This window comes from Schistocerca piceifrons, chromosome 1, assembly GCF_021461385.2.
Source record: "Schistocerca piceifrons isolate TAMUIC-IGC-003096 chromosome 1, iqSchPice1.1, whole genome shotgun sequence".
Classification (NCBI taxonomy): domain Eukaryota; kingdom Metazoa; phylum Arthropoda; class Insecta; order Orthoptera; family Acrididae; genus Schistocerca; species Schistocerca piceifrons.
This window is the reverse complement of record NC_060138.1, coordinates 1,230,131,473-1,230,147,969: the sequence shown is the minus strand read 5'-3', so window position 1 is coordinate 1,230,147,969 and position 16,497 is coordinate 1,230,131,473. Positions and strand designations below refer to the sequence as shown.

Genomic DNA, 16,497 nt, shown 5'->3' with positions numbered 1-16,497 from the left:
CTGTTAAATGGTCCATCACTGAAGAGCTAAAGCAAATGTTACATGACCAACAGTATCATAAGTTCATGCAATATACTGTGTGTGAAAGGTGGGATTTGGGGGGGGGGGCTGGCAGTGAGAGAAGAGTGTGATGTTGTCATATGTATTTGTAATGTATGGGATGCACATGGCTTGTAGTGTCTTAAACCAGCGATCGGAATTTTTATTCACTTCTTAATGAGTCTGTAATGTAGTGGGAAGCAGATGAACTAAATATATACATGAAAGTGTTACCAGTAAGCGTGCGCTAGCATGCAAGAAAGAGAAAAGTAAATTCATGGAAACCGGGAAAAATCGATTTTAGTAGGCGGTACAATACGTAATAAGAGACAAATTCGGTGGCTTTTGGACACTTTCAAAGGCACTGGCTTTCCATCATGTAATTTTGCAGTACTATCACAGCAAAAATTTATTACATCAGTCGTGGTAATATGATCAAATGACGTATAGTACCGAAAAATTGCTGTGGCTGACCCAGATACCAGAAAGTGACTGCATCTGATCTGTGACACTTGCCACAAAGAAGCTCATAATAGTTTCAACTTCTTGGTTTTCTTTATTTCCCTTCAAACTGCGTTATTCCAGGTACCAAATACAAATTGTTAAGACATTTACGAAACATCTATGCCAATCCCACAGCATCTATAGAGAGATTCTATCTGTACTAGTGATGTAATAAGATTCTAAATATAAATGGCGTTAAACAGGGAACTCTACAGTGTTCTGAAATCACCTGACCAGGCTGGCAATGTCTGTTGACAACACAAAATCTATTCTGTGCATCCGAATGCTCATTCCAGAGAAATTTCTACTCTGTGTTGTGGAACAGTGACAAGAATGATGCTCTACTCTGAAATGTCTTATTCACAATATTCTAGGAACTGTGAGCCCAACCATCACAACTCTAAGGTATTTGCAAATAAACGTCATACATATGTGACACATTGTAGAGTAGTTTATTAGCATCGAAGACTGTACAACCATGTTATCACAGATAACTGCTAACTCATTTATGAGGTGGCGTAGATTAGAAATATAGTTGTAATCAGTGCTGTGAGTCAGTATCAAGATTTCAAATTGTAACTTGTAGTATTTGTATATTCTGCTTTGTTTTACATATAAACAGACTGACTCTTAGCTGACTGGTCAATGTGACAGATCCTCATGAGGAGGATCCAAGTTCAATTCCCAGTACTGCCTGGGATTTTTCCTTGGTGGGAGGATTGGACTGCAGTGCACTCAGCATTCAATTGAGGAGCTATCTGAGTGAGGCATAGCGCCTCCGAGGTCGTCATACCGACTACAGTAGGGAGTGTGGAAGCTGACCCCATGTTCCTCTATACGACACACAATGATGTATGACTGAGGATGACAAGACAGTCAGTCAACTATCACAAGGTTTTTAGGGCCTGTTGGCGGGATTCCTTTTCTTTTGTAAATAAATTTGGTTGCCATAGTTTCAAGCTGATTGTTGAAACAATCTCTTAAAAAGAAGTTCTTGATCACCCAAGGAAACTGACGAATTTTAATGAAATAGTAGATACTTTAGTAAAATTTGAGACTGATCCAAGGAACTTGGGATGTTTTGATGTGCTGAGGGAATTCTCATTAGAAGACTCAGCTGTGATTTGTTAGCAAAGAGGCAATATATTATACTAGCATTTTAATTCGTTTGACAGTAAAGTGAAGTTATCATACTGCCAAATAAAGAAATATTTAATTATGCTTTTTTGAATTTATTTTCAGTCTAGTCACTCTCAATTAAAATCTAATATGGTTCCTGAACTGTACTTGGTGTATGGCAGCGGATAAAACCAACTTAAACCTGTGTTGTGCTAACACATTCTTCTGTCGAAAGACAACAGAAACGAACAGAAGGAAAATAACTTTTCTTTTATGGCCTACAAATTCAGCAGAGCATGTAGAAGACAACGGATTTTTGTTGTACATTCACTTTCAATATGTTCTTTTACACACAGCCGTTGAAAATTAAAATAAAAACTTGTCTTTGATCTAAAAATTGGAGCGAACGTATCATACATTAGAATTTAATACATACTTTTACAGAGATGCGTTCAAAATTAAAATTAAACTGTCGTTTTACGATACAATAACGTCAATGTGCAGTAGATTAAAAAACACATTCAGTATTAATACGTGAGTCTATAGGAAAGTGTAAGAAATAAAAATGAAACAGAGATTTTGTTGTATGAACTAATAACTAAATACAGACGAACAAACACAGAACTGGATTTGCTATTACATAATTTTACAGACTAGTGTGGAAAAATCAAATTTGTTCTATAATCTAATAGTGAACATGTAAAGCATTGTGGTCTGTGTAATTAGATGCTACATAATAAGTGCACACAATACCTTTAATCCATGTAAGGGCTGAAAAGTTTTGCACGGCAGCTACTGCTCTCCACATAGCTATTTCTAAGGGCATTAGCAAAGCTTTTACACATTTATCAACAGAGCTGAACTACATTATTTATTAACACTTTTTCATCTGAGCATACTCTCCGATAACGTATATTTCAGCGATAACTATACATTTCTGCAGATGCCAAGAATAGACATCAGTTGCAATTTACTACAGTATCAGTATGATTTGAGTGAACAGCGCCGAGTGACCTGGGTCATTTGGGTATTGTTTAGTGTATCGCTAATCTCAGAAGATTTCAAAAGTTCCGTGAAACGTACACGATCACTAGGGAAGGAAGGCTTTAAATCTGTCATATGACTCTTGAAGTTTTGCTGCACATTCAGCAGTATCGTCAGGTGAACTGCTCTTAAGGTTACTGAAAACTGTGAAGGAATCCAGTAGTGTTCCATAGCTTTCCTTCCTCCTCACTAATTCGGCGCACAAGCTGTCGAGTGCTGGGAGCTATGTTTCGACTCTAAATTTTTCCCTTCCAGTCAGAAAAATTTCTTCAGAGTCCGCTTCTTTGTCATCATGAAGTTAGAATTTTCGTGATCTTTTGTAGGTGCATTCATAGTCTAAGTCAGTCACAACCTTCATGGATTTATTTTCGTAATGGTCGAACATGCGACGAATAGATGCAATAAATCCTACAAGTGCTTCATATAATTCATTCACTATTTTAGTATCAATATTTACACTTTGAAATTTCAGATTTACACTATTAAATCTGTGGGGTATGCGCTTCCAGACTGTAATCATGAATACTGTTTCTAGTCTGCTGAATTGATTCAGTAAAGCTGAAGCCTCATTTCGCACAAGTGGTTTTTGAAACCCATTATTGGCAATATGTGTGAGGGCATTGATAATGCCCTTCCAATTTCCACACAGACTTACACACACTTCCTCTCTTGCTGACCACCATATTTTTCATGAACTTTTTACCAGTTTGCTTCCTGGTTTCATGAGAGAAAGAAGTTTATCCCAGCACTATGTAGAAGCACAGAAAAAATTATAAAGGTTTTGCACTACACTGAAAAATGAACATGCTTCCTGAAAACAGCTTCAGCACTAGTGCCAACTAGAGGTGGCAAAAAATAACGTAACTGATAGAAATAACCGGTTACTGAGAAGTAACGGTTACTGCGATAACTGTTCCTCTGATTCTGGCAGTTATTTCAATAACTGTCTAGTGTCAATAGTGCCTCGCGACATCTGTTGACCGAAGATCGTACTGCACATTTGGAAGGCGTTCTATAGACCATGGGAATAACTGTGAGACTGCGCGCCATCTGTTGATAAGAACTGTGTACTATTTCGTGGGCCTTCGTTACTTTTAGCATAAACAATTAAATAAAGTTAATGTCCGAGCCGTGGCTGATAGGAGCTGCAGTACAGGCATTAACAAGTACGGTCGTTCCCTTAAGCCATCGCCTTACGTGTTAATTTAGCTTGGACGGGTAGTACAAGGAAAGTTACTAAGGAATTCGAGCGACTATGGAAATAACTGTCAGAGACCGGTATTCTCCTCTGGCAGTTATCGTTATTGGCTCGTAGTTCTAGTCCTCTGGTAGTTATCGGGCTACCACCACAGATAACCTGGAAGCTGGTAATGGAATAATTGTGTGTCTAGACGTTCCTGACTCGGTGACTCCAGGTGATATTTCCAGAGAGGATAGTAACTGGAGCGAACAAATATTTTCGTACTGCTACGGAAATAGCCGCTGGCCATCGCGAATGACAAATAACATGTCAGAAAGTATAACATAATACAGTGGAATATAATAATTATTATCCTCATCATTTGTCAGGAGATTGTCAAAATATGTGGATATATCACAGTAACTGCTAATATTTACAGAATTGGTACACTGACAGAATGAAACACAGTTACGTACTTTTAATAAATTTATCGTACACAGAATACCCGATCTTGACTGTTGCAACCAAGTGTTGTCAAAACTGAAATATAGCAGAATTTTTATCTAAGCTGGTCTATCAGTCTCTGTTACGATATTCATCTACAGAGTAGAAGGAGGGGGTAATGGAAGCGTCTGATTCCACCCGTCTGCTTCGATGTAAAGGTGTTGTGGTGTGTGAATGTCATTACGGCACGGTGTTTATGAGGTGGTTTTTGTGTTTGTGTGTGGGCGGGGGGGCTGTCGATCTAGCTGTGATATTTTGTGTATTTATGAAGTATTGAATGTGATTTAATTTATGTAGGGATGATTGATTTGTGGACTTTTGGGATTGTGGTTTTATTTTTCGCAGTTGTAGGTGTTGGTTTTTTGGTATCAGTAGCTGTGGTGGACCTATATAGGTCACCGGAAATGACCGATTCCCATTTTCATAGCTGTGTGTGTTGATGTTTTAGTATCGTCATCTGAGGTTGACCTATATAGGTCAAGGGAAATGTCTGATTCCAATTTTCGTACTTTTAGTTGTGGGTATTGGTGTTTTGGTATGGTCACCTATAGTTGACCTATATTGTTCAAGTGAAGTGTTCGATTCCTGCAGATTTTTGTTGGTGTAGCAGAATGCTGTATTTTTTTTTTTTTGTTGTTCTTCATTTTGTGTTTTGGGATCATGGTGTGTTTTTTTTACTAGCTTGTCCTCACCCTAAAACCCCCAACTTCCCGCAGTTGTCCCATTGGTTTGATTGTATTTTTGGTGGGAAATGTTATTGTATTATTTATATGTATCTTCGTGTTTGTTGCAATGTGTATGTAGTGACGTCATAGACACACTTAAAATAGCCATTTCTGGCATATTGATGACGGGTGGAATCAGACACTTCTGTATCAAATAGTCTTTCAAACACACTGTAAACCATGCCTTATCTGAAACCAAGTTTTTAATGGTTGCTGACTTGCTGGCAGTTTATTGAAAATGCATGTTCCTGAATATTGGACCCCTTTTGGACCAAGGTAAGTAATTTTAGGTCTTTATGTAGATTGCTGTTCCCATTTCTAGTACTGATATTATGTATTAAGCTATTGGTTGGAAATACTTGTAACAAATTTCATTAAGGAATAAATATACTAGGAAGCAGTGGTTAGAATACAAAGTTCCTTGAACAGGTTCCTACATGATGTTCTTCAATTGATACCACAAACGATTTTTATTACACGCCTTTACATGCGAAAAACTTTTGCTACGTTTGATAAGTTACCACAGAATATGCTCCCTTATGAAATAATAGAATGAAAAAATGTGGTATGCCCTTCCCAACTGAATTTATTATCGAGTTGTAGTCCCAGAAATGTAACACTGTCAACCTTTTCGATCTGTATGTCTTCATATGTTATAAACATGCTGTCGCTGGAGAAATCGAGCAGTTTGCAAATCTGACATAAAACTTGGATTAGCGTACTCACACTTTCTCCAATAGGACTAGCTTTTACAGCACAGGTGTAAACGAATCTGTCACATTACGTATATTTTTTGTTGTATTACAAGGCTGTACACTTTATTCTATTATATGAGCAGCACAAGAAATTAAGCTTCGAATTTAACCTACAGTACTCAGTTTACATATCACTTCATACTTAAAAACGCACGTTGTTAACATTTTACTTACACAGTGCTTTGGCGAAGTTCCGCGTACTTTCTGTCGCAGCTGCGAAGATAATATTTCTAATAGCGACCGATAACCTACAAACATATAATATGAAACACTAATAATCGTTCTAACATCAACTAAAATGTACCCGGAGTTAATAAGCTAAGGTTATGACACGATTCATACGACATTCCTGCTATTTCACACTACTCGCAGTTATACTGATAACTAAACTGATGGATTCCAACTATGTCGTTATTTAACTGTCGGAGTATTCGGTATTCGCTAGCGAAAAATAACTTGGCAGTTATTAATAACGGTTAACGATAACGGTTATCAAAGAATAACTGGAACTGTGATAACGGTTACTCCAGAATAACCGTTTGGCCCACCTCTAGTGCCAACTAAATTCAAAGAATGTGCTGCACAAGGCACATAATGTGCCTTCGGATTTTGTTCTTTGATGCATGCCTGCAAACCAGTGTAGGTTCCTGACATATTGCTTACCTTGTCATATGACTGGCCTCTACAGTCAGTAATATAAGTGGAATTTGTAGACAGGACTTTTAGTATGGCCTCAGAAAAGTTTTCGGACTTGTGTCCCAGGTTTGGTAAAAACAGAAGGAAACGTTCAACAGGTTCACTATTCTCGTTCACATATCTTAATATAAAAGGTAATTGATTAATATGTGAAATGTCTGCAGTAGAATCAACTCTAATAGAGAAATATTTGGCCTGTTTTATTTCACTTGTGATAATTCTTTTTATTCGTTCAGAAAGGAGCTCTATTATTTCATCATAGATTGTTGAAGAAAGGTAACTTGTATGTCCCTGTCCTGGATTTCCATATTGTTCAATGTGCTCTGCGAGAAAAGGATCAGACTCGGCTACAAGTTCAAGAGACATCATAAATTGACCATTCTGTAATGAATGGGATCTTTCAATGTCTCCATGAAGGGGAAGTCCATGACTTGTTAGCTTCTTCACTACTGCAAACACCCTTTTCAACAAATTGCGCCAGTACATTTTTTCTGTCTCATCATATGGCTTGAAATGGTTATCTGCTGTTCCAAGCGACTTTTTTCTCGTTACGAGTGAAAACTCAGCATTTTTTGTGTTCAAGTGAATTCTCTTTATGAGATAAAACATTAGAAATATTTTTCCAATCTGCAATACCATTGGAAGCAATAGTGGCCTTATCTCCAAACAATTTACATGTTACAAATAAAAAAGCATGGGTGCTACAGGAGTATACTAGAAATTCACACAAAGTTGATTCACCATTTAAAGGTTTATGGTAAAATAAATTTTGTTCAAATATCTGGTTTTATCCCCTATTGATCTTCTTGAATTAGAAGAGTCACTGTTAAAATTTTGATGCCGCATTGTAAGAGAATGTCGATTGTTGATTCATTGACACACCATTCTGCAGGATCATCACTAACGAGGTTATTTCTTTTTGTAATGTCTGACTCGACAGTTGTTCGAGGAACTCGAAATCAGGAAAAATTTGCTTTTCTTCATTTTTAACTCTTGTTTCATCTGTATTTACTATTTTTACAACAGTTTCAGTGCCAGAAATATCATCCATACTACTTGAACCCAAAGCTGAACTAGCAACATTTTTTTCGAAAAATTGATCTAGTCTGCCAAGCGTTTTTAGAACATTGGCTTTCCGTTCTCGCCTTTCCTTAGATAATTTGCAAATTACCGCCCCACTTATTTTTGCACATTTGCTTTTTCCACTGTTATTCACGTTAAGGCACTTACAAAATTGTCAACCAACAGTCAAAACACAAAGAAAAAAATTGTAAAAGGAAAGAAAGAAAGAAAGACAGTATCCAGTTCCAATTGTACTACACTGTACAAGAGCACAAAGCTTCGTACTTTAAACACGGCACATGAGTACAAAGATTTCTCCTTTAAACATGGAGCAATGAACTGACCAAATCAGATTACTCAACGTAACTGTGCTATGAAAGAACGACAATGCAGAATAATTTAATTTCAGTGTCGCCTCTTTTCCTGTTGTCAGTGAACAATTAAAGCACACCTGCTGGCTTGAATTCGTCTTGTAAAGAAAGTGAGACAGTCCCTTTTTTGGCTTCTGTTTCCCATGTCGCTGGAATTTGAGCTGGGACACAAATATCTTCTGAATATTGTTGACACTATTTGTAATTTAAAAAGCAAATAATTTTTGCAGTTTCTTGCAGTGAGGTGTGTGGGATCGACTCTTATCCCACTTATTATTATAACACTTTAGCAGTTTCTGTGGACACAGAACACAGACTACAAAGTTTAAGTAGGCGTATTGGCAGTTATGTGGTGTGTTGTCATTTGTGTGAACACTGCTGTTACGTCTACACTCAAATGCACCTTTTGTTCCAACATAAAATAAAAATAACCTTTCCTCGAAGAAAAAGAGCTTATTTAATAAGTTTAATAGAAGATTTGCAATGCTATGCACTATTTGATTGCACAGAGTGGGAACTTCGATATTGTGCAGGCTGCAGCACTGTAAATGAGACAAACGAAAGTTGGTTTCTTCTTCTTTTTTCGCCAAAAAAGTAACTAAGTAAATAAATAAATAAAATTTTTGAACTGTTGTGAAGTGTATTTCACACATTATTAGACATTCTGCTTACGATATGTTCTTTTCATGTAAACTAGTGTTTAAAAATGTGAAACATTCCTGTGTCAACATGTTTTGTTAAACGGGTGTTATTAAATCAAAGTTCAGATATTGAAGACCACAGAGCTTTCATGTTCGTTACAGTAATAGCAGGTTGACTTGATACTTTTCCGTAATTTCTACAAGAAATTTAAACAGAGTCGGTTTTTAATACGGAGGCTCATACATGTTACAGTATGTAAAAAACTGCTGATTAGTTTATCACAGCTTTTCAGGGTCCCGGTATTTTCACAGAGAAAATATGGTAGGATTAAGTAGAAGGCAAAACTTTCTTGGAATAATAGTGAGAGAGAGAGAGAGAGAGACAGACAGACAGAAAGAGAATTGAGAAACATGTAGTTCTTTTTTCGGCAAGCTTTTCTTGCTTAATGTTCTAAACCAAATGCTATTTGTATCATGGGTGCCCAGAAACAGATTATGCACATAGACTTAAAAATAAATGAATGGGTTTTAAAGTAAATGAATAACATATGAAAAATATGAGCCTTTTAAGATCCTCTGTAACAAATCAGACACCTCCTTTGATAAAGTCCTAGCTACGTCCATTCACGAGATATGGATAGGGATTGCATTGTTGCCAGTTCCAAGCAATGGTTGCAGTAAGCGTATACACCTGCTCTGCGCTTGATGAAAGCATTTATACCAAAAATTATGTCTCTTGCTTGCTTGTGCAGAAATTGTCGCTTACCACCACCATTAACAGTTAACAAGTCACAACAAATGGAATGAAAATTCCATAAATAATTCGCTATGATCGCGTTTTATGCTAGCATTGGTTACGTCATTTACAGCAGAGCGCTGGAAACATTATTGAACGCTCATTGGCTGTCGGAGAACGCGTCACGGAGATGAACGGAATAAGTCTAAACTCGACCGCCATCATTCATGACTCCAACTATAACAACGTAAATGACATTCAGAATTTACAGGACATTTTACGGACAAATCTGTACCATCACATGACCAGGCAGGCTGTGTATCTTGACAACCCAAAATCTGTTCAGCACACCTGAATGCTCATTCCAGAGAGATTTCTGCTCTGTGCTTCCGAAGAAAAATTGGAAGTATGCCTGGCACTCGGCTGAAATTCCAAAATTCCAAAATTTACGAATGTGGCGTTAAGCACTCGTCGAAGCTAAACGTCTGTGACAAGCAAGACTGAAACTTCCTCGCTGATTAAAACTGTGTGGTGGACTGAGACTCGAACTTGGTATCTTTGCCTTTCGCAGGCAAGTGCTCTACCAACGAACTACCCAAACACGGCTCAAGACACTTCCTCACAGCTTTACTTCCGCCAGTGCCTCGTCTCGTAATTTCCAAACTTCACAGAAGCTCTCCTGCGAAACTTGCAGAACTAGCACTCCTGGAAGAAAGGATGTTGCGGAGATGTGTCTTTGCCACAACCTGTGTGGTGTTTCCAAATGAAATTTTCACTCTGCAGCAGAGTGTGCGGTGACATGAAACTTACTGGCTGAGCACGAGAGTTCCTGTGGAGTTTGTAAGGTAGGAGAGGAGGTACTGGCGGAAGTAAAGCTGTGAGGTTTGGTCGTGAGTGGGGTTTGGGTAGCTCAGTTGGCAGAGCACTTGCCTGGGAAAGGCAAAGGTCCTGAATTCGAGTCTCGGTCCGCCACACAGTTTTAATCTGCTGGGAAGTTTCATAACAGTGCGCACTCTGCTTCAGAGTGAAAAATTTCTTTCTGGAGACAAACAAGAAAATAAATGTGATTGGCGCTCGTTTTATTTTCAGCTGTTTTAATTTGTGCTCTTAGGTTACTACTTAATCACACCTCCAAAAATCGTAACACGTTCCGAATACACAGCGAAGTACTAGTCGACAAACGAGACTGTAAAATACTACTGCTCCTCGTTTTACTCACAGTAATTTTTTAATCTGTACTCTTAGGCGTCAGTCTAACCACATAATCGGAAATCGAGATATATTCGAAATTAAACAGCCAAATATTTGTGACAGACAAGGATGTGTGTATCATTGCTGCTCATTCTACTCACAACAATTTAGACTGTACTCTCAGATTTCTGCCTAACCACACTCTCAGAAATAGTGACATACATGGAAAAAAGGTCAAATACTTGTGACAAGCAGGAATATATCGTTGCTGATAGTTTCACTCACAGTAATTTCGTCCTTCGTTTTTTTAATTGGAGTGAACTCACAAAATGGAAGGAACTTATTTCTGAAATGGAAGGAACTTATTTCTGAAGTGTAATGAACTTATTACTGATAGATCACGCTCCTACGTATGAACAATATCGAATATTGCAGAACATACCTGTGTTACATGATTGAGAATTTGTTACAATACAAAGATGAAAAAAAATTCGTCTGCTGAGTTACAAACTTACTTCCTTATGCACTACAACATCACTTTAACCACATTTTTTTAAAAATAAATTTATTCAGCAATAGGTATCACAAAACTTTTGCACTGGTTTTAAGGATAACATTCAAATAAGCTGTATAAATTGTCAAAACTTATCCACTTGTTGTTGATGATTTCTTGTTTTTCGTTCTGCAAGCGTTGTTCCAGGTTATAAATAAACTCTTCTCCCTCGTTGAAGATGTAGTTTAGAAAATGATGTATGAACCTTGTGAGAGTTCTCGTCTTGGATACTGGAAATGTTTTAACGTTCATACACATTATTTTCTCGCTACTTATTTTGTCAACAGGGGTTGATAACAAACTTGCTGATTTAAATTTCTTCCATATCTGGAGACTTGTAATTCTGGAGGAACTGACTGTTGAATGTATGGCAGTGTCAACCATTCCACAGTACTGACAATAAGAATGGTTAGTTAGTTTATATAGAAAAAAAGAACAATTATCCACACATTGATAATTTCTGAATGGGGAAAGGTTTGATTTAGGATGCAATGGCAGCAAGAATTCACTATAAGAAGGGTTTAATAAAACATCAAACATTTTAAAACTTGAGAGCACTTGCTTAGACATCACAATAGTGCTACTGCATATCACAGAAAGATATCTAAAACGTTTATGAAATGATGTGTTTGCTGCCAGCGACCATCCACAATGATGAGATTATGTCGTTTGACCATCATGTATCAGTAATATGGTGGGATGACCGAGTGCACGAAGTTCATCCTCTCGGCATTCCTGTTCTGTTCAAGTGTTATGTTGACGTCGATGTTTAAGTAATATGCAGTAGATTCATTGAAGCGTGGCCAACCTCCTTCTATTACAGGGTCCTCATCTGGTGTAGGATTCCTGTAACGAAATTTTTCCTCATTGAAGTTGAATGCTAATAAACATTTATACAAGTGCTGTACATAGATGAAAAAATGATGAGTTACAATATTTATAATGCAGGATATTCATCAAATGTTTCCTAATTTGTATCGTTCTTTTGTTTAAAAGTAAAAGACTTCTCTTGGTTCATGGTATTTACCAGTAATGACTGGGAAGTAACGTGCAAACGAAGAAATAAACCTCACACAGATATTGTGATAACCCATTTAATGTAGCGACTACTGGACTAAATTGGCATAACAGTCACGCTTTGGTTTGCGTTTGTAGAATTAAGAAGCATGGTTTCCCCTAAAATATAGGGTGGTAGTGATATTCCTAGAGCCGTGAAATACAGCTATCGACTTCGAGAGACTGAAAACATGTGACTGAGCCAAAGGAACACAGTTCTTGCATTGTGCAGGTGGTGGCCTTGCTAGCTTAAGACTAGACCACATGGGCCTAGTGAAGAAAAAGGTACTGTTCTTCCGTAATAAATTCTTAGATGAAGGAAGTGTTTTCTTGCAGTATGAATTAGATGCACCAATGTTTCTGGAAAGGTAATAGATGAGAGCATTTATGGAAACTTCTTTGGAGACCTTCTGCACTTCCTGTTACAGTTCGTATGAAAAGAAAAATGGATAGTTCAACAGAATAAGGTGCTTAATAATAAGAAAGTAAGGACAAGACGTGTTGTTGAAAATAATTGAGCAATTCCCAATAACAACAAGATCACCACAATAGTGTGATATTAATTATTTTTCTTCCTCGATGATCTCTGGTAATGGGATGGTTTCAGCTGAGTCAAAGCAACGTACAGTTGTCGCTACACTTTGACATAGCAGAAGAAGACCTGGTTATCCCACAAATTTAGTTATATCGCAGCTAATTTCAGAGTATTTCACATATAATGGAGCCATTGCTGTGTTGTTTACTACTATTGGTCTCGAGTACACACTACACAAGTACCCACAGAAAGAACCTATGAAACATAGATATAACACTTGCGACTGTTCTCCAGATAAAGAGATGGCAGCATCACAGCAATTCATACAATTCATAGGGCATCTACAAATACAGTCAAATGAAATCGAGACAGACGAAAAAAAAGCAAATTAAATTCAGTGCCATCATGGAAAAATTTTGCAGTTGCCTACAGCACCATGATAGTGACTAGGTGTTCACCACTTCGTCTGAAGCAAATCAATTGCAATAAATGTCTTTCTTCACAGCTCCAAAAATATCTAAATTGCCCGTATGGAGGATGTGTAAGGGCTTTCCAACGAAACTCTTACAGAGTAGCCGAAACAACAGGTGTGGCAATTCTGGGAAAGTCATGATGACGTTTTTCTTTAACTGAAAGGGCTTTTTCCACAGTTTATAAATAATTTCATTACAATTCTAGCTCCACACCTTTATTCCCAGACGTCTCGTCCTCAGATTAAGGTGTTTATGATATTAGTAGACTTGTTTAAATGAGAAATGCCCTTTTCGCTTGGCTAGTCTGGTTCTTACATCCTCCTAGCTTTGTCCATCATGTGGTATTGCATTTCCAAGGCAACAGAATTCCTACACATCGTGCACTGTGTGGTCCCTAATATAGATTTTAAATTTATCGCTCATCTTACTATCGCTCCTCGCCTTCACCATCATCATTCTTTGGTTTACTCTCACTCCATATTTTGATTTCAGTAGATTATTAATCACATAATTCTGTTAGTCCCAATTACTTCTCACACTCACTGAGGATAACAAATATGTCAGTGAATTTTATCATTGATATTCTTTCACCTTGAATTTTAATCCTGATCTGAAATGGAATGAAACGTCGTGTGGCAAGGGCCTCGCGTCATGTAGACTGGTCGCTTGGTGTAATTCTTTTTAGTTGACGCCACTTTGGCGACTTACACTTCGAAATCCTGTTCTTAAACACCTCTTTTAGTCCCGTTATTGCTTCTTTGATATACAGGTTGCAGGATGACAAACTGATGACAGCCATGCATCGTTGCCTTACATCCTAAATTAGTTAGTTGCATGTTCCATAGTCCAACTGCACTATTCGTTTATCGATGTGATGTGGAAGGGGTCAGTTTACAGAATACATATACACGATAAGTGTTAAAATTAATGAGCACATTATCATTTTATTCCTACTTATGCAACAACTGTTAGAAATGAAGGTTTTTTTACTGTCTGCCAGTTTTTAAGTAAAAATCTGACAAAGGAACCGAAGGCGCTTCCAGGAGAAATGATTTTAAATTAGATTTAAAAATCCCTTCGCTATCTGTCAAACATGTTATGTTCTTCGGCACATGATCAAAAATTTCTGCTACTGCTTATTCAACTCCTCTCTGAGCTACTGACAGCTTTTGACAACAGGCAACAACAGTTATTTGTACCTCTAGATTTATATGTATGTACATGATTATTCTGTTCAAATTGTGACGGATTATTTATGATGAATTTCATTAGTGAAACTATGTATTATGATGGCATAGTTGAAGTGTCTATGTCCTTGAGCAGGTGCCTACAAGATGTGTATGGGTGAACACCACATATTATTCTTACTGCTCGCTTTTTTCTAATAAATATTTTCTTTGTATGTGCTGAGTTGCCCCAGAAAATTATTCCATATGACACTATTAAGTGGAAATATGTAAAATATGTCAGAAGGTTGATGTGTTAGTCTCCAAGATTAGTAATTATATGAAGAGCAAAAGTACTGAACTTAATTGTTTGAGAATCTCAGTAATATGCTTCCAGTTCAAGTTTTTATCAATAAGTACACTCTAAAATTTCGAGCATTCTACACTGCTTACTGACTCCTGCTCAAGTGCTACATCAGTTGTTTGCATGACTATTTATTGTACAGAACTGAATGTAGTGTGTTTTCTCAAAATTTAGAGAAGTCCATTTTCAGAGAGCAACTTAATTATTGTTTGGAAAATTTCATTTAGTAACTCTTTTTTTTTTGCTTTCTCTCTAATGTATTATAATACTAGTATCATCTGCAAGAAACACCAAATTTGCTTGTCGAATGTTAAGTAGGGGACCCAAAGCTGAACCTCATGATCTCCTTTTGTGATTTTTGCCTCAGTTTCTAAAATTTACTACCATTGTGACATTTCTGTATTATTCATCAAAACCTGTTGTATTCTATTTGTCAAGTATGATTCAAACCAGCTGTGTGTAAAGACATCAGTACCATAAAACTTGAGCTTTTCTAAGAGAATAACATGATCTACACAATCATAGAATTCTCAGTCGAGCAACCTTTCTGGAATCCAAGCTGTGATATGCTGTGTAAATTGTTTCCACTTAAGTGTGACTGCTCTTGAGTACATTACTTTTTAAAAAATTTTGGAAAAAGGTGCAGTAAGGAAACTAGTCGATAATTGTTTCAGTCTGTACTGTCATCTTTTTTATCAAGTGGTGTAATAATTGCATATATCAACCTATCCAGAAAAATTCCTTGTAGCAGTGATGTATTGGACATATTACTAATGACAATTCTTATTATGCTGGAACAACTGTTAAGAGTTATGTTGAAATAGCACCAACTTTACAAGAGCTTTTGTATTTTAGAATTGTATTAATTTCAGTGAAGGAAGTTGGTGCTACTTCCAGTTGCTTAAGGGGAGTTGGAATGCCGGAAAATGGAAAAAATTCACATTTTCAGTTTTTAACCTTATAACTTAATTTGAAATTTTCTGCTTAAAATGGTGCAAAATTTGTTAAGAAATTCCAATTGGAAGTATTTTTATTTAATTTTTCAAAATTACATGTGCGCCCAGCAAAGTTACCCATCTTGTGATTTGTACACATTTAAATCTTCGCATTTCCGAAAACATTACATATAGAAGGCTGTGGATTTCACTCTTCAGTTGTAGAATCTTTGATCCTTCCATAGGTACCATTGTTTTTACGACTAGCTGTGTTTATTGTTCAGTTTTTGATCTGTGAGTGTTTGTTTTGAGCCTCGAGTTTAGTTTGTCGCTCATTTGGAGTTTGTTATCTGTCTTGTTTTGACTTTCAGTGGTGAGTGCGTAGTTTCTACGATGCCTAGGAGTGCATCATTATTTAAAAAGCGAAAGTTTCGCGGTAATAGATTTACAAATAACGTTTGTTCAAGTGATTCTGCTTCAGCACCTGTTGATGCTGGTGAAAGTTCTGACGTTTGTACAGCTGAGATGTGTGAAGGAGACACGCCCACCAGTGCATCAAAAAAGAAGTTATCAAACTGTGCAAGTGAAATTACAGATGAAGCTTCTAATGAACAATATGTTTTAGTCGACTTTCCTGTTTTTACTGAGTTTATGAAGAAATGTTTGTGTTGTAATCTTTGTGGAGGTTCTTTTGATATGAACATAACAAAATCTATAGGACTTTCCTGCAAAATTGCTATAGTTTGTGCCAGTTGTGAAAATGAGACCTGTTTTTGGAGCTCTAAAACATGCAGTAGCAATTTGTTTGAGAGTAATATCAGGCTAATGTATGCAATGAGAGCAATTGG

The 16,497-nt window shown here is 37.0% G+C and overlaps 1 protein-coding gene across 1 annotated transcript in view; it reads right to left on the bottom strand.

Moving 5' to 3' along the window:
• Positions 1-11,803: 11,803 nt before the first annotated feature.
• LOC124779672 (juvenile hormone esterase-like) overlaps positions 11,804-16,497 on the bottom strand; it is an 88,357-nt gene continuing 83,663 nt past the window's right edge. The window contains exon 11 of the mRNA XM_047253727.1: positions 11,804-11,966. Coding sequence (XP_047109683.1) covers positions 11,804-11,966 — 163 coding nt within the window. The remainder of the gene's footprint in view (positions 11,967-16,497) is intronic.